Below are 21854 nucleotides of genomic sequence, written 5' to 3' on the forward strand. Positions count from 1 at the left end.
AGTGAACCGTAGTAGGAAAATAGTTTACTTCTAGACTTAGGAAATTAATAACATGGGAAGGTGATCACTCCTTTCATTTTTAGGTGGTTCGGAGGTTAAAATCTCTCTAGTCCACCAGTCGATACTATTGATATCTCTTGACTATTCCTTACAGAGTGTTTCTTTACAAAAATATGCCAACCCCTTGCAACGCCCAGGGTCTTGGTATTTATAGGTAGATGATACATGGGTTGGTAAAGGGAGTCATCCCGTGACCTTCTTACCCATCACGTCATCTCTGTGACACTAATGATTAATTCCTAAAACTTGACAGTGAGGTGTGATCTAATCAATAGGTAAGGGGGGATAATGGGCCGCATGGCCCAAACCAGGCGTGGGGGGTCTGAATACGCACGTTTATACTGCGTGTCCGAGAATTCAGGAATGGAATAGACACGTGATGTCTGATATGTGCACGTTTACATTGCGTGGTTGTCTTTACAAGGATTCGGGTGTCAGATCTATGCCGCATCTCGAGCTTGATGTAGCGCCAGCTCGTGATATCCATATTGCTGACTTGCTGCCTTCGAGTAGACTGCTAACTCTCTAATCAGCTCGTGCTGGAGAGGTGGAGACTCGTAACAGCAGCTCCGGGTGGACGATTTACACGTGGCAGATTGAATTATGCCATTTTCCAGCTCGCCAATAACTCGCGGATATTTAGGGCGTACAAGACCATACTTGCTTCTGACATGAAATATTGCATATATAATAACATGACTAATAATATCAATACTCTTTAAAATGAAATTTACTTTATATCATTCTCTTTAGGGAATAATATTTAAATGCACAACAAAATTGATATATATGTTAACTTTTTTATTGTACAATAAACACACGTCAAAGTCAATATCAAAAGTAGTTACACATGAATTAGTTTATTCTCTTCATATTTGTTTTTCAATCTTGTTTATCATTATTTCATATTTTAATGTTTTGATGCAATTTTCTTAAGACTTTTGGGATTTGAAAAAAAAATCAGTCACCAACTGCATCAATCATAATACATTTCAATGTTTTTTAATTGTGCTCATAAATTTCATATAATTGACAAATATGTGAAATATTAACTTCAGGGAATTTTGCTAAAATATCACAACACTTTAGCAATTATGTTTATTTTATATATCTTAATGAATAATATCACTTTTGTATAATCTTCAGATTATATGGAAGACTTTATCTCAATGATCTATGCTTTTTATTTTCAATATGCCATCGACATGGAACTTTACAAATTCTAATGTAATTATTTGTAAATAACTATAAAATAAATACTATAGAGAAATCAATATTAAATGTGGAGATAGTAAGAACACATACATATGAATATAATCATATTTACGATAACAAGACATTAAACCATCTAATAATATCATAATGTTAAAATAATAACTCACATATACATTGTTTTTATGATCAATGTATATAGTATGATAATCATATAAACATACATTCGTAATAAAATATTTTTTTTACCTCAATAAATTATGATGATTAGAAGCTTGATAATGAATTTTGTTATTAACACAAGATGGTGGTTGAAGATTGAATCATCTAGTTAAGATTCAACGAATTATTATGATTAGAGATTCATGATAATAATTTGAACCTATAAATAATAATAGTTAGAGAATCGTACTGATAACTTGTTATAAAACTATTAAGATTACAAAAATATATAATATAAATAAATAGACTAAATAACATAGAGATGTAAAAAGAGAATTAAACTCTTATATTTATTATTTAAATGGAGGAATGATTATCCTTAAGAAAATTAAGTAGCTATTCTGAATATGATAAAAAATTAATGCTGATATTTTAATTTGGATATCTAGTGATTTTTTATTATTATGGATATTATATATATATAATATTTATAACATTTTTTAATTTTTCGTAGGATTGTAATTATTACAAATTTTAAAGGACGCTGGTACATGCGTTGGTAATCTTTCTAGATATATCGCATTATATTACTACCAAGTTTTTTTATTTGTATTTTTTTTTTGAAATTGGAAACATTACTATAAGAGCACTTTTAACGGAGTAACTAAAATATTTTATTTTTTATAATATAGTGAAACAATAGTTAATTAGTCTTCCAATAAGTGATGTAAACTTATATTTTTTTACCTAAATGAATAGTATTTGTCTATATGTAATGAAACACTATTCATCAAGCTATAAATATATTTTTTTTTAACACTGCTCTTCAAGCTATAAATATTTTATTATTTTTTTTATAAACTTTTGTATATATATGAGTGTGATACTATTATATTAATTATTTTATTTCTTAAAATGAATAAAATATTTTTTTAAAATATAATATTTAAATGATGTAGAGAAAAATAAAGAAGCTGATATATAGTATAATATAAAAGTTTGAGTTAAATTATAAAAAAATATGTTTTGATAATGTATTTTGTAATATACTTTCTTTATAATATTTAGCTAAAACTCACAAAAACATATTTCATCAACTCCTTTATACATATATTTATAATAGTTCTATGTACAAACTCCAAATAATCTATATCTATATTTACATAATATTTACATATCATTTATATAATATTTTAATATTATTATTATTTTTATAAATTTTCTCTCTCTCATTTATTATATATTTATTATTATTTTTTAATTATTTTATTTTACTTTAATTAATAAAATATATTTATAGATATAATATTTAAATGATGTAGAGAAATTTATAAAAATATTTATGTATAGTATAATGTAAAACTTAATGGTAAAATAAAAAAAAATGTATTTTAAGAAGATATTTTAAAAAATAAAATAAAACATCTACCGAAAATGATCTAAAGTTGGTAAAAGAAAATAATAAAAGAAGGTAAATTAATCATCCATTAGTATTATGAATCTTAATTAAAAAAAAAAGAGTTTTGGTTGCGTGTGCACTGTGCACACTCAAGACGAGAAAAAGAAGTAACAAAAATCCAAAGAGAGGAAACGCAAGCAGCATAAGTGGGACCCACTTTGGAAATGGGTAAAGCTCAGGTGATGGGACCCACTTTCACTCTTTTAAAGTCTTATCTCCTCCGCTCCGACCCACCGAACTCCGAACCTAACCCACTACGTGGCAATCATCGGTTGGCTTGGATTATGGCTCGGGCATAACTCACACACATACTATCTTCTCCATCAAAATTCATAGCTCTCTCTACAATTCAATTCAATTCTTAACCATGTTCAGATGAACAGGTAGACCTCCATCCTATGATTCTCTCCCATTTTTATTATTAATTTTTTCGCCTAATATTGATCGAAATCTTCGAATGTTTGTCTGAACGATTTTTTTTTTTAAAACGAGTTGTTTGGTTGCCAAGAAAAGTTGTTGTAGAAAGAGAAACTGATTTTTTTTTCACATATATTTTTTGCTAAATGTTGATGATGACCCAGAAATCATAATGCAAATTTTGACTGAGCTTCGTATCCCAATTCCCAGATGAGGACAGTATATAAGGTGTCCATTGTAATTGAAAAAGTTTGTATTTTTTGTTTAACTTTTTGTTAATAAATTTCTGAGTTTAGCTTTATCATTATAAAATACTGAGACTGCTGTTATGGTGGTGATCGAATCAATGGGTTTTCCTAAAAAGTTATTTTGTTTGCTTCTTGAACTCCACAATAGTAAGATTGCTGATGATATGAAAGTTTCGATTTTGCCTGATCAATTCTAGACCCAGCCTGATAAAAGTGTATATTTCTCACAAACCCTTTAGGATGACTCATCGTGAGCTTGACCTTCTATGTGTATAAGCATTTTTCCCATTTTTGCAGGAAGATTTATTATGATTATGCCTTGTATTTTTTTTTCTTTCCCTTTTCTGGGTGGTGATTGAATGGATTGCAGTACTGTTCTGGTGCAGTTTTTACGACAAATATTGATTACAAAAATTTCATCAATGGGGGGAGCTTGTTCTAGGAAGAGAGACCAAAGAGAAGAAGAAGAAGACAACATAAATGGAGGGGTTTGCAGAAGATATGGCAAAAGTGGGAGTTCAAAGTGGTTGGCAACTTCATTCACTCGACAATCTAGTGACATTCAAATGGGAAAAGGGAAGTGCCTATCCCTCATGGACTTATGCATCCAGAAGATACGTGCGGTACTAAGTTTTGAAAGATGTTGCTTGCTCCAGGTTCTTTTTATATCTGGGATTTTGCCAATTGGTCCATATGTTTCTTCTTATGTTGCAGGACATTGATAAATATACCACTTTCTCAATGCTCCCAAGGGACATAAGCCAGCAGATTTTCAATGATTTGGTGTATTCTCGATTGCTAACTGAGGCTTCTCTTGAAGCTTTTCGGGATTGTGCACTGCAGGTAGCTTTTATAAAATTTATCAAACTGATTTTTTTTTGGGTCATTGTTTATTTTCCTGTTTATGTCTAATCATAAAGCTTTCTGTAATGTGTTTGATAGGATCTTTACTTGGGAGAATATCCTGGGGTAAATAACAGTTGGATGGATATGGTGGCATCGCAGGGATCTTCTTTACTTTCTGTGGATCTTTCTGCATCTGATGTTACTGATGATGGGTTGATTCACCTTAAAGATTGCATAAATCTCCAAGCAATACACTTTAATTATTGTGACCGAATTTCAGATCGTGGGCTGGAATGCATTAGTGGTAGGCTTGCTTATCAACAATAATTTTCTTACTATATATGTCAATGCAGTTCCTCTCTGTCTCTCTCAACACCTTTTATAGACTATTTTGAGTCCTGAATATGGGAAAATGGTGGTCTGACACAATGGGAATTCCTTTTCTGAAGTAAATAATTTGTAGGAAAAGTACATGACCATAAATGAATCTTTCAGGTCTCTCTAACTTGACAAGTTTGAGCTTTAGAAGAAACAATGCAATCACTGCTAAAGGAATGAGTGCCTTTGCTAGATTAGTGAACTTGGTTCAGTTGGATTTGGAGAGATGTCCTGAAATCCATGGTGGGCTTGTTTATCTTAAAGGTGCTTTCATCTCTAATTCTGTAATGTTATAATGCTCTACGATTTTTTTCTCCTTCTCGTTTTTGCTGAAAAAGAATAGAAAAAATAGAAGGCACTCAACTAACCCATGTTTATAGACTTTGCATGAAACTAATCCAGCTTACTGTCAATGTGTCAAAAAAAAAAAAATCCAGCTTACTGTCAATAGCTGAATGTGTCATCATAGTGATCTAACTTATACATATTGTTCCTTTCATTATACAGGTTTAACAAAGTTGGAATCTCTGAATTTAAATTGGTGTAACTGCATAACAGATGCTGACATGAAGTCTCTCTCAGGTTATTTCAGTGTCCATATCGTTCTCATTTGAAGCAACTGAATTCACATATGCATTTTCATGTTAAACTATCCATTTAATGCAACTTTGGTGGATTTTCTGAAACTATAATATACATATGGTATTTCAGAAATTCCTTCTGTTTCCATCTCAACTTTGGTAGTTAAACTATAAATTACAAGCACGCACACACACATGCATAAATCTTTCGGCAATTCAATTCTGCCTTCTATTGTTTTTCAAGGATGTATTTCAAAACTACTCAAGTATTTTCTAAAAGACTTATTCAATATTTCAATTGTATTTCAGGGCTTACAAACTTGAAAGGATTACAACTTTCCAGCAGTAAAGTTACAGACTGTGGGATTTCTTACTTGAAAGGTATCTGGTTAAATTTCCTGTCAAGTATATCAGTATAACATTATAGATTTCTCGGTAGAGGACCAGTGTTAAAAAATAATAAAATAAACAAATATTCTAGATCAGTTCCTCTGATCTATCTTATATTTATTTATTCATGTAATGCTTCACAGGTCTTCACAATCTCTCTTTGTTGAACTTGGAGGGATGCCCAGTTACTGCTGCATGCTTGGACTCTCTCTCAGGTTGACATTTCTTCATATGTTTGGCCATTTATGAAACCATTATATGTTGTGATCTTGTTATAGTTTATCAAGTATGTAAATTTCTATCAATTCACCAATGGGATTTGAGATGGAACCCATGTTTCTTAGCATAGTATTGTAATCAATGCATCTGTTTGTTCTGCTATCTTATTGTTGTTTCTATGTGTGCCATGACCTGCCTTTTTGTTATGATCTAATTTCTGGAAATGCTTGTGTCCTCAGTATTTTTTGCTGGTGACCTAAAACTTATATATGTGTTTCTAACTGGTGGAACAAGATATCTTGAATTCAATGTTATTATCTGCTAAATTTTAAAGATAACTATTAACAACTAAAGAATTTATGCTTCTCAATTTTCCAAAGTAAATCTCATACTAGTGTTTTTCAATTATTTGGTCTAATTTATTTTTCTTTTTTTTTTGGGTGTTAGCTCTTGCTGCTCTTCTCTATCTGAATCTCAGCAGATGCTGTCTTACTGACAATGGATGCGAAAAATTTTCTCGTAAGTAATTTTAAGATTTGTTAAATTAACTTATCTCAATATGTAAGTGTTATAAATGCTTTCACCCCTTGATGCTATTTGGTTTATAATATTTCCGGGAAACTTGGCATAAACTGGTTCTTTAATTTCTTCTACAGGACTTGGAAGGAAACTAAAAGTGCTGAACTTGGCTTTCAATGAAATTGGTGATGCTTGTTTGGCACACTTAAAAGGTAGTTAAACTTCAACCCTTTATATAGGTCGGGCACACTTGAAAGCCAGTTCATGTGCATGGAAAGTTTGTTAGAAAAGAGCCTGTATGGACATACAAGAAGATATTGAGCCATGTATCTGATATGCTATTATTGGACATGCTGTAAGCAGGTTTTACAAATTTGGAGAGCTTAAACTTGGATTCTTGTAGTATCAGTGGGGAAGGACTGGTGAATTTGACAGGTCAGTGGCTGGCAAATGCAAAAGTGTTTATGTTTCTAATTTTTCGTAGCTGATACAGTAAAATTAGTGTGTTGTATACTCACTGTTCTGTGGTTCTGATAATAATAAAAAAAAAAGTGCTCCAAAGATGAGAGTTCGTTACATGTTCAAAATAATTATGTATTCTTTTAATACTGCATGATTACATAACTGCCATGGAATACAAACAAATTTGTCGTTTGGATTCTTTGATGGACTAATTGTATTTGTACTAAATAGAAAAAGCTGTCCCGTGTGTGTAATGATGTATAGTAGTTTTCTTTAAAGGAGACAAAAAGAATATTTAGTTAATTCTAAATTAAAATAATATTAACTTGACAAATCCTAGGCTGTAATATCTTTTTTATCCTTGTTTACATTAAATACAAAAAAAAAATTGTGAACAATTTACTTGTAGATTTTCGACATCTGAAATGTTTGGAGTTGTCTGATACTGAAGTTGGAAGCAATGGGCTCCGCCATTTATCTGGTAAAACATTTTGCCTTCCCAAATTTAAAATTTGCAAGCCATTCCCCTTTGTGCTCACCAAATTTCTCTTCTGGACAGGTTTGGTTAATCTGGAGAGCATAAATTTATCATTTACTGTAATTACCGACAGTGGTTTGAGAAAATTGTCCGGACTTACATCTCTAAAATCACTAAATTTGGATGTTCGCCAAATTTCAGATACCGGATTAGCAGCTCTAACAAGTAAGTATGCTTAACTATCTACCATGTTGGAATATATGTGCTAATTCCTGATTGATTTTTTAAAAAATCTGTAAAGAACACTCATAAGACTTGAAATTAAACTTACAGGTATATTAATCATTATGCAACAATTACATTCATCTATCTTATGCACGATTATATGCTTTCATTCAGAAGTCATTCTTGATCACAAGGCAAATTAACCCTCTCCTTTTTTTTGTTGCTTTTAATGTTTCAGCTTTGACTGGATTAACTCATCTGGATCTTTTTGGAGCTCGCATCACAGACTCTGGAACAAACTACTTGCGATGTACATTTCGTAACCTTATTGTGTTCTGGCTTTACATAATGATACAAGTTTATTAGCTATCTGCATGTTGAAGAATCATAGATTTGCAGCAGTGAATTCAATCTGAAAGCCAAATGAGTTGTCTTTAAATATACTGCCAATCTAATTGTGGCAAGCCATTGTGGGGCAAGATAGTTTAGGAATTACACCATCACCTAGAATATTATTATGAATGACCATATATTATGGCTACTGGTCTCATTTACCTTAGGAATGGAAAATTTCCAGGTAAATTTAGACATAATAATTTTCGCGCTGTCAGGTCTGCACTGTTGAAAGTTTGAATTCCTTGTGGACTTTGATTCAGCTGATTTGACTGCCATCGTGAACCTACATATTATTACTGCAAGAACACTTGACTCTCCACATTCAGATATTAATTGATAACAATAACATAAATTAGATAAGCATTTATTGAAAAATTTAGTTGAGGAATAAAAAGTGTAACTGATGAGCTTTTCAACTTTTTTTCTTAAAATAATGGCGAACACTTTTCAACATATCTGATTATGTTGATGTTGATGTGTTTCAGACTTTAAAAATCTGAGGTCCCTGGAAATTTGCGGAGGAGGATTGACCGACTCCGGTGTTAAAAACATCAAAGATCTGTCATCATTGACACTGTTGAATCTATCACAAAACTGCAACCTGACAGACAGAACCTTGGAGATGATTTCAGGTATCCCCATGCCACCTTACCTATATTACAAAGACAACTCTTTGTATAAGGCCCTCAAATCCTCACAATTCAACCTAACAATATTCTAAAAAAATAATTTACTTTTGATCCATGACAATGCAGGTTTGACAGGATTGGTCTCATTAAATGTGTCAAATTCTCGTATCACCACCTCAGGACTTAGACATTTGAGGACACTCAAGAATTTGAAGTCATTGACATTGGAGTCCTGCAAGGTGACAGCTAATGACATCAAGAATCTTCAGGAGAATCACCTCCCTAATCTGGTGAGCTTCCGACCCGAGTAGTTGTCCTTATGGTGGTGGTGGTGGTACTTTCAGCATGGAGAGACATCACAACCATTTGTATTATTTGTATATATAAGAAAAAAGGAGGAAGCAAATAAGACTTCAAAGTGGTAATGTGTAGTTAAAAGTTGGAGTGCCCTCATCTCCAGGCAGCCATATAAGCTATTACTATAAGTATAAGCTATGAAATAGTAGTCGTCTATGCCTTATGTGAAGGTTTCTTCAAAATCTTTTCTGGGTTCGGAAGAAAATGAGAATATAAGCTTCCTAAGCATGGCTTCTTTAAGCAAAACTTTGGTGATTGAGTTGAAACAAGTATGTTTGCTTGTACAGTGAGTATGTTGTCATGTGTGTGCTGTGAAAGTTTTTATTCTTGTACAGTTTTTCAAAACATTCGGTCAAAATGATTACATGCAAATGCAATTATGAATGAACATATTTATTATATTCCTGAGAAGTTAAAATTCAGTGTTTTGCTTTTATTTAGAATAAAGTTTTATTTTTCTATAAAGGGTTTTATTTCATTCAACACATTTTAATTTAGAGGGCTTGACTTTTAAAGTATGGACATATATAAATAAATACATTTACTTTACAGTTATAAAAAAAGATCATGTTTATTATTTATTTTATTCAAACTTTTGAGGAAAGCTTGTGTCAAATGATAAAAGCTGTTGAATAGTTAGTAAACAAAGTAGTCGACACGTATTTGTTTGTGTTTGTAGCAAAGCCAAAGAAAGAGACTAATTACACTTTCTGTGTAAACGCATGTGGCAGTTGCAAGACCAACTCTCCAATAATTGTAGACCTGCCTTATTCTCTCGTAACAGTGTTTCATGTTATTCTTGTACTTCAATGATTGAATATTATATAATTTATTTAGGTACGAATGGAAATAGCCAGGAAAAACCCACGTGAAAAAGAAAAAGAAAAAACTTATCCACAGACCGCACTCAATTTGTACAATTTAGTATCAAACTCCACGTTTTTCATTTAAAATGTATTGGGTCGGATTGAAAAAAAAAAAAGAAAAGAAAAAAGAGTGCAGTTTACATTAGCATAACTTTCACTCTTTTTTTCTCCAAGGCACTTAGGCGTCTCAATTAAACATCATATTTCATTAAGTGATTTTTGTCTTGTTACTCCCAAATTTTGGTGCTGCTGCTTGGGAAGACAGGGTATGTGGGGGATGGGATCGGTGAAAACGATGAATAAGCTTTGCATGTTTGAATGAAATGCAGAACTTGAGATGATAATAAGACAAAAATCAATGAACCATAACAAACTTTGAGACCGCAAGTCAGTAGTATATTTACAAGGAGACTGTACGAGTATTTTGAACTATAGCCCCCAGAGAAGAAAAATCCCAGCGACCAAGAGAAATGAACATCTTATCTTCCTCCACAATATGACTCAAAGATAAGAAATTTCTAAGAAAGTAATCTGAAATATAAAACGACATTGATATTCAACAGTTACAAGAAAAAAACATTAAAGAAAAACGTTAAACTCCCTACCAATGTTTTTTTTACCTTACAAGAATTTCTACCCAAAACGTTTAATCTAAGATCTTTGCACATTGTTCCTTGAGTAAATTACATATCATCATTTTCAGCAAAAAATTACATATCATCAACCACCAACTGCAACATAACCAGAAAAGACAGTTAAGAGCCAAAAAAAAGAAGGCAACAAAAGATAAAAAAGTTGAGACAGGTGAAATATCATGCATGTAATCTTGGATTAAAAATCCAAAGCAGAGTAAATAAATACCTAAAATAAGAGAATGGGCCAGCAAGTCAAGCATGTAAAAGAGCTTGTATAGTCTGGCAGTCGTTTGATCATCTTTGAGCTTGATCTGAAGCTGAACCTCCAACTGGAGTAGCTGAAGCATTGCTCGCTGACCCATTCTCAACAGGCGGAGGCACACCCCATTTACCTTCAGATTCAAGAGGCTCAAAGACATGAACCCCACCATCTGATAGTCCTAAAGCAAACTGGTTTGCTTCTTGAGGATGGGCCGCAATCACCAGTGGCTGTACATTAGAACTGCAGTATGGAGGAAACAAGTGAAAGTCAAGACAGTTGAACTGTGCAAAACTCAAATAGCAGTTGGAATGAATGTTTTAAGTCTTTTTACTACAGAGCAAGGAAGTACCTGATATTGGCAGGAAGATATGCAGAAGGGTTGATACGACATCTTAATCTGAGATTGGTAGCGCTGAAAACACAGACTGTGGCATCTAAAAAGCTGGCATATACAAGCTGGCTGTCGCACGAGAATGTTGCATGAGAAATTGATGCAGAAGATTCACGTGGGATCCACTGGGGAAAGGGAAAAGTGATGATTTTAGCAAAAATAGATAAAAGTTGAATACCAACTTAAATGGGGTGCAGCTCCAGAAGAGTAGCAATATTATTAGAAAACAGGCTTGGCAGGATTCCAACACAAGCCCTTTCCTAGAAGGAAAAAAATGAGATGACAAATGTCCTGTTGAATCTTCAAAATCATTCAGTTTTGTGGACAAAGATACCTGCTTTACACATTCTAGTTTTGTCGTTTCGAATATGGCAAGTTGAGTCTCATGCACAACTAGGAAGTGTATCTGGTCTTGATGAAACTGTACACGGGTATCCGACTGAGACGATGGTGTCCTCCCAGAAGGAATTTGCAAGAATCTGTTTCTCTGTTTTTCCCATCCATCTGAGTTCCACACACAAATCTGGTAAATTTGAAGAATTGATTCAGAGTTAGCACTTGGATTAGAGGAACAAATCAATATAAGGTTTACAAAACAATTTACTGGTAAGGAATTATAACCTGAGCATCTGCTCCAGATGAAACTAGCACATTCAGAACGTGAGAAAAGGCTAGGCCAGTAATCCTTTTAGAATGGCCTTTCAGCTTGCTCTTTACCTGTGTCAGAAGATGATTATGTCACTAGCGTCGAAAAAGAGTAGTGCAGATAATCATCCACATACTGATATCTGACATACCTCATCTACCCGCACATTGTAGATCTGAATTGTTGAATCATCCATTCCAATAGCAATAATATTGTTATCTTGAGGATGGAAAGCAAGAAACGTTGCAGCAGGTGGTGGAGGCATGAAAGTTGTCATTGTCTGCACTTACCAACAAGAAGTTAATATTGGTTGAATGCAAATCAAGATAAACACCCTGCAATATTGGGGTCAAATGTTACCTTAAACGTCATCATATTGAAAAGGGATATCTTCCCACCAGATGCTGACATTACATAAGAATCATTCTTGGACAAAGCGAAGCAAGGTACAGCCTCTTCAGAACTAGTGTCAGCTACATCATTGGTCATTAGAATACCACTTGTTGGTTGCCACAATTGAGGTGATACATTGGCGGTCGCCTGAATTAAAAAAAGAAAATAAAAACAAAAACAATTAGGTTAATAATTATGGAATTCTTCAAAATGCCAAAATCTCTATATAAAGGTACACCACATCTACTTACTCTGCCACTAGAATTACGGTCACTTCGCTGCCATTTCCATAGTAAATGAATAGCATTTGATCCTAACGCTAAAACGGCATTGCCAGAATTTGTATAAATTAACCTTGATATCTGTGACAACCAAACCACAAGGAACATAATCAGGAACAAATGACAGGACAAAGGTGAAAGTGGAAGTCGAGATTCACAAGCATATCTGACAGTATCATATCCACCTTAACAACATAGAGCTAGTTCAGTAATATGAATCACATTTAGAGGCTATAATGAAAATGGCAAGGCTTCTATATACCATACAGTTACCCTCTTATTCGATATAAACTAGTAAAATATACCTTAGTTACCCTCATGTTTTCTTGGAGCCTTAAAGACCGACACTGAGATGGTTCAGTGATTTCAGTGAGCTTCCAAATCTTTGATTTGTCATTTTCTTCAGCTATTCTAGGTTTCACATCTCCCAAGCTCCGGGAATCCCCATTCTGGTATATATAAAACACTTGACAATTAAATATGAAACTAGAAAAATTATATAAAACACTTGACAATTAAACAAAATTTTCTAACGCTAATATGCACAACCAAAGGGTAATGCATGACACAAGCTATATATGTATATGAAGTGAAATATTGATAATAAGAAAACACACCATTCCAGCAATGGTAACTACAGAGGTTGTTCTTTCTGAAAGTCCAGCGCTAGTAGCAGCAGCGGCGGCAGCAGCTGAAATTGGGCTAACTGTGGGCTGGAGGAGACATTGCATGCATGTTAGGTATTTTATTAACAATTAGGTATCAGTATCAGAAACAATTAACATCTGAAAAGGCTACCTTTGTCACAGCCTCAGATGTCCTGGATGCATCATAAGATAGACTCTCAAAAGAGCGCAGCAACCTCATTCCGTCTTGATTTGCCAAAATCTTAATGCCATTCTCATTGGCAGAAACAGCCAAAAGACTTCCATCCTTGTTAAAGCGGATACGGGGGCTCGCCTAGGAATTAGCAAAGAAAGAATTAGCAATTATTATTTTAAATGGTACTGTACCAGTTTAATGTAAGGTAATAAACGTACTGGCAATCCTCCATCAGCCTCAACAGTAGTCAAAAGTTGAACATTGTCCATATCCCAGAATTTAATAGAGAAATCATCCCCAGCTGCTAAAAACCGATTTTTAGTTGTATCAAATTGCACAACACCCAGAGAACGCTTGCGGAATCCTTGATAGGTCCTCTTTACAGCCCCTTCACTTTCATTCCATTCAACAATAAATGACTCCCCATCTTTACTTGTCCCACATGAAAAGAGCCTGCAAGATTAATAAGAGGAAAGGGGAGGAGAATGAATCATATTAGTCAATCCATTTACCAACTGACAGAGCAAAGTCAAAGACATCAAAACATTAGATGAGACTACCGACCTTGTACCATCCGCACTATATGCCATGGTCGTGCACCAACGGCCAGGAGCATCATAGTCAACTCGAGATCCAAGATTGTCATACAACCATGCTTTTATCTTTCCGTCGAGGGCTGTTGAAAAGATAAACTGCAGCATACACCACAAAAAGAGCATAAGATTGAGGAGAAACTACGATAAGTTCGAAGAATAACAAGATCAAAGAGCATATCTAACAGAAAGAACAAATGAATAAATAAACAAAAGAAACAAATAGCAATGCAAATAACACCTGAATATTTTCCTTATAATGGGGGCACACAGAATAAACAGGTGCCTCATGACCTTCAAAAGTGTATTGTTTTGCACCAGTAGCAGCATCCCACACCTGAAATTCCAAAAGACAATCAGGAGAGAAGAAAATGTATTCCAAATAGATTATTAACGCATTTAATATGAGTAGCAAACCTTGATCGTCTTGTCATCACCACACGTGATAACACAGAGTTGCTTATTGGGGTGGGAGAAAGCTAGATCATTTACTCCACCAACATGAGCATCAATCTATATTAGGCATTCAGTCATGTCAATATGGATACTCAACAACCATACAACAACAATATTTGGAAGCTTTAAGCTACTAAGTAATATCTACCTCCAGGTGTTGACGAACATCATCACCCCCTTGATAAGAATATAATTGAATAATATGCCTTGAATATGCAACCCCTGAAATTGAAAGATCCAAAACAGCATTAAGATTAAAGTTTTATTTCACCCCTAGAAATAATTAATTACATTACATTGATCACTGGGTACTCAATTACAGTAAGCTTACCGAATAAAGAGCCATCAGGACTCCAAATAACACGATTCACTGAAACACCAGGATCCTTAACTAAGGCAGCCTGAATTTCAAAATGGACAGTTATGCACCAAGAGTAAAGGATAGTAGGATACCGAAAAAAAAATTAAAATCGCGAAAACAAGAAGAGCTGAGCCAGAGAGAGAAGAAAACAATAAGACGGGACACACCTGCAGAGGCATTGAGCATGCACCAAGATCCCAAACTTTGAAGTTTCTCAAAACCAATCGCTCCCTCGAACCCACTTCCCACAACCCTATGTCACCCACATTGGTGCCAACTGAAGCATAGAAATGGAAGTACGATATTAAAAAATCAATTGAACGGTGGGGACTGAATGAAAATGACTGATGATCTTGTAAAAATTATTAAGTGCTACAATTGAAATGAAAGGTTAATTGCCAAATTAAAAGACCAACCAAGAAGTAGGGTCTGCTGAACAGGGTGAAAATCCATGCTCATAGGAGATGAACCCTGATTTAAAGTCCGCGTAACAGATTTAGGCAAGTCATCAGGAGCATTAAAAGGTTGACTATGACCATGTCCCGGAAATGCTGTCATCACACTAACAGGTAGATTAACCTGCAGAAATAATACAAAACTAATACGAGTTAGGAAGAGTATAGTACTACTGCTGTTTTTGAAAGTTAACAGCTTTGACTACAGTGCATCACCTCATCAGAAATTCCCATTGGCCGAGTTCTTTTTGAGACGTGATCAGAATCCCCAGATGGGTAGTCGACAGAAGGATTAGTAGGAGGAGTCCTTGGATGCTTCAATGCAGCTATGATACAATAAAACCACTCATATAAGAACCATGATCTACTTGTCTTATTAGAATCACAAATGGTGACTCGAGTAGCATAGCAAAACAAAATGACATATTTACCTGGAATTGATGGAGCACCCAGATTAATAGCTCCCCCAGAAACAGCAGGATGAGTAACAGTAGAAGGATTGGACATCCAACCTGCAAGAGGTGTTGGAACTGCCGCCGGTGCTGGTTGAAAAGGCTGAAGAAATGAAGCCAAGCTCATTAAATAAAATTTTCTAACAACAAAATAGATAAAAAAAAATTCCAGTTAAGCTAAGTAACTCACCCCGTGTGCACCTAGAGGTGGAAAGCCTCCAGCTTTTGGCAACGATCCAAGAAGAGGATTATTTGCAGGTGATGGAGCACGAGCACCGTTTGGTTGTCCACACGAGTGATCCACAAAAAGAGTTTTTATATCTGGATTTGGTCTGGGGTTTTTACAAAGTTGGTGCTGCCAATTTAAGCTGTAACATAGAAAGACAATCAGTTCTCAGTGGAAATTTGGAAAAGAAAGCACTATTAAGTTATTTGCCAACAATCTGTGTCATTACTGATAATATTCTATGGATATCCTAGTACTCAAATGTTGATTCCGGGCGCACCCATCAAGTAAAACCCATATTTTCCATAAGGTCAATGTCAAATAGGGCTACAACTTGTTGGTAGAAGTACTCACATTTTAATTCACTATGCGTGAATTTCCATGTACAAGATACACAGATATATTTCAACATTGAAAAAATTAATAATAATAAAACAATTGAGAAAAACTTACCTTTGATTAATGAGGGTCCTCAGCCTAGAATTTTTAAGCTGTGGGAACTGCAATTTGTCACGAAACAAAGGATTTGCTTCTATCAGCTTCTTGAGCTCAACCAACATGATTGCCCGGGCCGACTTTGTATCTCCATACTTTGACAGTTGTTCATTCTCTCTATAACATGAGAAAAAATATACAGTAAGGGGGCTACAATTCTCTCATACCAAAACTATATATATAAGTAGGAGCATTATTTCCTCACCTAAAATTCTCTAGTGTCAAAAGCTGAGTGATTTCCTTGAAAAGTTCTTCATTAAATGTGGCAAAGACCTTCAAATCCTTCACTAATATATCCACAGCCTTAGACCGATCATGCCTATAAAAAGAATTCAAAAGTTGTCATCATAAATGAAATCGAACCATCAGTGTTTTTTCCCTTTTCATATTAAATTTCATAGCATTGCCTCTATAAATACGAAAATGAACTTGAACACAAAAGATTCCGCTTACTTGTCCAAGGCCTCAAGGTACTTCTGCTTTCTTATCTCAAAAAATATTTTCATGGAATACCGATTATCATCTACTTTTGTGAACCCAGATAGGTACTTCTCAACCTCATCCCAATTGCCATTGTGAACCTCATCCTCAAAATACTTCATATTAAAGAAAAACCCAGATTCCTGCTCTAGCCTATTTATATAAAAACACAATTAATGAGGCATAAGTGAGTACATAAGAAGCAAAATAGAAAAGGAAATACCCTTAGCAATTTTTCTATTGGAGGGAAGTAAAAAAAATAAAAAATTAAATACAGTAGATTTACTTGTGAACAGTCTCTTTGAACTTTTCTTCGTCGAGAAACTGTAAGATCAGGAACACAAGTTCCCTACTAAGCGACGACATCTTGACCGCCCCGTCTTCGATTAAAAACCCAAGAATATTACCAAAAATATTACTAGATCTGCAAACGAAAAACAATAAACTAAAATAGGAAAACAAAGTAAAGACCAAAATTTGAAAAAGGGTCTCCCAAGAATAGCTCAAAAATTCAAAAGGGTCTAGAAATAAACAACTCAAAAATACAAAACTCATACATCCAAAAACTAGATCAATTAAACTAAATCGCCATTTTCGCAGATAATGATCACAAACCGACACGGGAACAAGTAATTCAGGCTAAATAATTAATTTTTTCATTCTTCGTTTACTTTCTCTCCAAAAAAATCAAAAAGACAAGAGATTAAAGCAACTTTAGACCCCATAAGGAATCGAAGATGCAAAAAAAAATGAAATGAGCAAACCCATCGAAAAAATAGAAAGTCAAGCCAAACAAAAAATACAGAAAAAAAATACAGAGAAAAAGAAAGGCTCTCTCACCTTGAGGACCAAATCAGATGAAGCAAAAATACAGAGACCAGAGGCACAAAGGGGGAAGAAAAGGTAAGAGATAGAGAGAGCTAAAGACGAGCTTTCTCTCTCTAGAAACTTAGCAAACCCTCTCTCTTTCTCTCTCTTTAAATTAGCGTCTAATATACAGATTTATTATGTGTATATATATATGAGAGAAGGGGACATCAAAACTTGCAGAAATGGTGATTTTTATAGGAGGAGGCGACAGATAAAAGGGGATGATAAGTAGGTCTGAATATTACAATTTGTTGCAGTAATAAGTACATCTACTTATCATATAAGTGCAGTTGGGATGGGCCCAACTTAGCCGGCTATCTTTTGTCGAGTTCATCGGCGCGGAATCTGTAGCTGACAGGTGTCGTTCAGCTTGGGTGGGGGAGAGGACTCTGAGCTGTACTCTAGTACAAACAAGATCATTGTACTCCGTTTGTACTCGCCACTAAATTTCAGTTACTATTTACGATTAGAGGGTTAAATCTAATCGGACGGTTGAGAATAGAAGGGAAAAGTAGTACTGAAAAGGAGGCGAAAATAACTTGGGAAAGCGATTTTCACTCCTCTCAGATCCCCCAAGAAACGACAAGCTTTCTCGGATGGTCCCCATCAACCTTTTACCCTCAGATTTCGAAGAATATTACGATTCTTGCCATCAAGCCACTTTCCTCCTTTACCTTCCTTTTTTTATTATATAATTTTTTTTTTCCGAAAGAGAGAGTCTTGTTTTAGATTGTGGAAAAATGGCTAATAAGCCACAGTCCAGTTTTTCTCGAGAGAGAGATGCGGTACTTATTATTATATATCACGTGATACAGTGGTACAGATCATGATTGCGAGATAATAGAGGAGATATCGCAACGTGGAAAACATTTTATCGCGAGAAAAAGAGGTTTTTTTTTAAATATTAAAAGGGGCAATAATTTAATTGATTGAGGTTGGGGTTATCATAAATGAAGAAGAAGGGTATTGTTACTATTAATATAATAATTGTGGGGTTTTCGTTTATAGTCAGAGAAGTAACGTTTATTGTCTTTATCAATATAGTACGTAATACGGCGACATTATTCTGTAATCAGGAAAACGTCAATATAAGCCTGACCTAATTCAGCAATATTATTAATCATATAAATCCTTTATTTATTTATTTTTTGAATGAATAAATCCTTTATTTAGATACATATAAACATCTAATTTATACACATTTTTAGAGAAAAACGCCCTTTGCCCAGATCCATATATCAAATATAATAAGTATATTAATTCCCCATAATTAACTTTCTAAGATAACTCCAATAAATAAAAATATTGACCATAAAAGTAAAAAAAAATTAATATTATTTTATAAAAGCAAATGATACGTGTACTAAAATATTACAATAAATAAAGTGTTACTTATTTTAAAAAGTACGTCATCCATTAAATAAATTTAATGAGTAATGATATGTACACTAAAATTATACATAAAAATATTACACCAACTGACATAACTGTTTATTTTCACCAATTAAATTTATTTCAGATGTACCCACTGTTTTAAAAAACAGTATCGCATCACTTGGTATAATGTTTTAGTGCATAATTTTAGTGCACATATCATTTAATTGATTAAATTAAACTGTCACATGTGTTAATATAATGTTTTGATAGATAATTTTAGTGCACATATTATTATTCTATTTTGTAATATATATTGTTTTTAATAATTTTTACAAATATTTAGACAAACGTGTCTTTGAATTTAATTTCCAAATCAGTATTTATGATGGTATAAAAATATGAGGGAATTCTCGCTTCACTTTCAGCCCTACTGGTAGGGTTCTCAGTGTTTACAATCCATGAACAATTTTCGGCGTGATTTTTTTTTTATAACCGTGTATATTGTAACTATTTAGAGCATCCTACAAATTTTCAGAAAATTCTGAATAGTTTACAGTACCGAAAACTAGATTCAAACATGTTGTTGCACGAGTGACTAATTTTTTTTATGCGCGTAGAAAACAACATGTTTGAACCTAGTTTTTGGTACTGTAAACTATTCGAAATTTTCTGAAAATTTGCAGGATGCTCTAAATAGCTACAATATACACGGTCATAAAAAAAAAATCGCGTCAAAAACTGTTTACGAATCAAGAAACACTGAAAGTCCAGTTAGTAGAGCTTAAAGTGGAGCTCTATAAAAAAAATTATCCTAAAAATATGTATATATTATATCTGCCCCAGATTTGATTATGTACTTATTTATTTAAAATATATATATTTGTTGTGACATGAATTTTTATCTTGTTGAAAAGCAATAGTGACATTTTTATATGATTAGCAACCAATAGAAATGAATTACAGAGATAATAAATTGATAAAAAAAAAAAAGATTGAAATGGATGAGAGATGAGAGTATGGGAAGAGATTATATATAGAAGAAGAAAGAGAGAGTAAGAGAGGATTGAGTTGGGTTGGGTTGGGTGGAAAGAGTCAAATAAAAACTAAAGATGAGATGGGGTTGGTTGCCATAGCTATAGTAGTGTACTAGCGTGTATATGTGTGGACTGTGGATATCTTCTGTCGGTTGGCACCCCCATGAAAATAGTAAAGGGTACTTATCATATTCATATCAATGATTTTCACAATTGACAACCAAAATTTGAGGGAATGCGTTTTTTTTTAAATATATATTATTATTATGATTTTTTATTATCTAACTTTTTTTTGTTCCCACTCTAAATATATATTATTAAGGAGTTTATAACACTTGGAAAAATAATGATAATTTTAACTTTTTTTAGCACAAGTAATTTATTAGAAAGATGAATCTATATATGAGATGTTAAAATGTGTATTGTACATCTTAAAGATATTTTATATAATATTTTAAATTTAATAGATATATTTTAAAAAATGTATACAAACTCAATACATAAACTTTACGTTTATACTATTTTAGGTCATCTATTTTTTAAATATTAGTTTGGGGCCTCAATTCAAATTTAGTCAACAATAAATTAAAAAATAAACTTGATTTTTATTGTCAGTCTTGTAAGGTGGGATGAGTTCATGGGAGAAAAAAGTGAAGAAAAAAAAGAGGAAAGTTTAGGGTTTGATTGGTTCGTGATTGAAAAACAATAATTTTAAAAATTGTTATTCTGAAATGAAAATTTGAATACTGTGACTGAAAATATATATCTGAACATATGATTGGTTCTTAATCTGTGAATTATTTTTTAGTTTTAAAAAGTTAAATTTGTGATTGGTGGAAAATCTGAAAACATAACAGTATCAGAATATGTGATTAGTTCAGTTAAATCTAAAAACTAATTTAATAATTGTAAAGAAATATTGCATGATATTAAATTTTAATTTATCAAACTAAATTTCTTTATATCATTTACATACAATAATATTTTTTTATATATATGTTATTCTTTTCAAATTTTTAATTTTAATTATCAATAATATCTTTATATCTTTTAATATTTACATTATCTACACATTGAACTCTAAATATATTTTTTTTTATATCTTTTTAATTTATAATCAAATATATTATTTTATAATTAATACATAACTATAAAATTACTTGAATTTAAGTACAAAAAAATGCTTAAATTTTTAAGATTTATAATAAACACATATACACCTCCAAATAGCATTTTTAATGAAATAGGTAACTGAAATATATTATTAAATATTTAAGTCAAATTTAATGCATTTCAAAAAAAAAAAAAAGTCAAATTTTGAGCTTTTTGGATTTTAGGATTGGATAAAATGAAAACGTGATATTATCGTTTTCAGTTTTTGGCCTAATTTCTTGATTCAAATTTAATAATAATCTTTGAAATCATTGAACCAATCATGTACTTTTGTTGGGCTCACTGATTTTTTATTTCCAAATTCATAAAATAGGATCGTCATTGTATACCAATTAAATCAAGCCCTTAACTATTGAGCTGAGGTACTAAATTTTATCAATTTACAGAATATATGGTCTTCTTTATCTTTATGGTTGTTTTAAACTGTAGTCTATATTGTTACTAAAACAAAATAGAAGTAGCAAAAAATGTATAAACTAAGTTTTAAATTTTAAGTACACAAATATCAACATTTAAAGTTGTTATATATATATATATGGGACGATCAA

At 32.9% G+C, this 21854-nt stretch overlaps 2 protein-coding genes and 1 long non-coding RNA gene across 8 annotated transcripts; 1 reads left to right on the forward strand and 2 right to left on the reverse strand.

Moving 5' to 3' along the window:
- Positions 1-3139: 3139 nt before the first annotated feature.
- LOC133796439 (uncharacterized) lies at positions 3140-9460 on the forward strand. Of its 4 annotated transcripts, none has more exons than XM_062233949.1 (16): positions 3140-3276; positions 3945-4181; positions 4273-4401; positions 4501-4708; positions 4900-5046; positions 5290-5364; positions 5673-5744; positions 5897-5968; positions 6420-6491; positions 6629-6703; positions 6855-6926; positions 7363-7434; positions 7513-7656; positions 7895-7966; positions 8538-8684; positions 8808-9460. In XM_062233949.1, exons 2-16 carry the CDS (start codon positions 3981-3983, stop codon positions 8990-8992), a joined length of 1743 nt encoding a protein of 580 aa, XP_062089933.1. In that variant the 5' UTR covers positions 3140-3276; positions 3945-3980; the 3' UTR covers positions 8993-9460. The 4 variants fall into 4 exon arrangements, with proteins under 4 accessions (XP_062089933.1, XP_062089930.1, XP_062089931.1 ...); XM_062233946.1 differs by having other exon boundaries at positions 3254-3276; positions 3929-4181; XM_062233947.1 differs by lacking the exon at positions 3140-3276 and adding an exon at positions 3398-3538.
- On the reverse strand, positions 7512-8871 carry LOC133796440 (uncharacterized). Its single transcript, XR_009875443.1, has 2 exons — positions 8787-8871; positions 7512-8704 (listed from the first exon to the last, which is right to left on the reverse strand). It is a non-coding gene; the product is annotated as an uncharacterized LOC133796440 (long non-coding RNA).
- Positions 9461-10248: 788 nt separating the features above from the next.
- On the reverse strand, positions 10249-17876 carry LOC133796438 (protein TOPLESS). 3 transcript variants are annotated; one of them, XM_062233944.1, is made up of 27 exons: positions 17693-17876; positions 17139-17297; positions 16826-17005; positions 16578-16691; positions 16331-16489; positions 15842-16019; positions 15631-15754; positions 15416-15525; positions 15161-15323; positions 14912-15021; positions 14715-14784; positions 14532-14605; positions 14345-14440; positions 14169-14264; positions 13899-14026; positions 13553-13787; positions 13311-13472; positions 13130-13225; positions 12818-12961; positions 12483-12593; positions 12199-12378; positions 11990-12118; positions 11814-11909; positions 11527-11715; positions 11151-11317; positions 10766-11041; positions 10249-10635 (listed from the first exon to the last, which is right to left on the reverse strand). In XM_062233944.1, the coding sequence occupies exons 2-26, from the start codon at positions 17216-17218 to the stop codon at positions 10834-10836; spliced, it is 3399 nt and encodes a 1132-aa protein (XP_062089928.1). In that variant the 5' UTR covers positions 17219-17297; positions 17693-17876; the 3' UTR covers positions 10249-10635; positions 10766-10833. The 3 variants fall into 3 exon arrangements, with proteins under 3 accessions (XP_062089928.1, XP_062089927.1, XP_062089929.1); XM_062233943.1 differs by having other exon boundaries at positions 17139-17276; positions 17693-17868; XM_062233945.1 differs by having other exon boundaries at positions 17139-17232; positions 17693-17863.
- Positions 17877-21854: the final 3978 nt, after the last annotated feature.

The sequence above is a fragment of the Humulus lupulus genome, chromosome 8 (genome assembly GCF_963169125.1).
Source record: "Humulus lupulus chromosome 8, drHumLupu1.1, whole genome shotgun sequence".
NCBI classification, from domain to species: domain Eukaryota; kingdom Viridiplantae; phylum Streptophyta; class Magnoliopsida; order Rosales; family Cannabaceae; genus Humulus; species Humulus lupulus.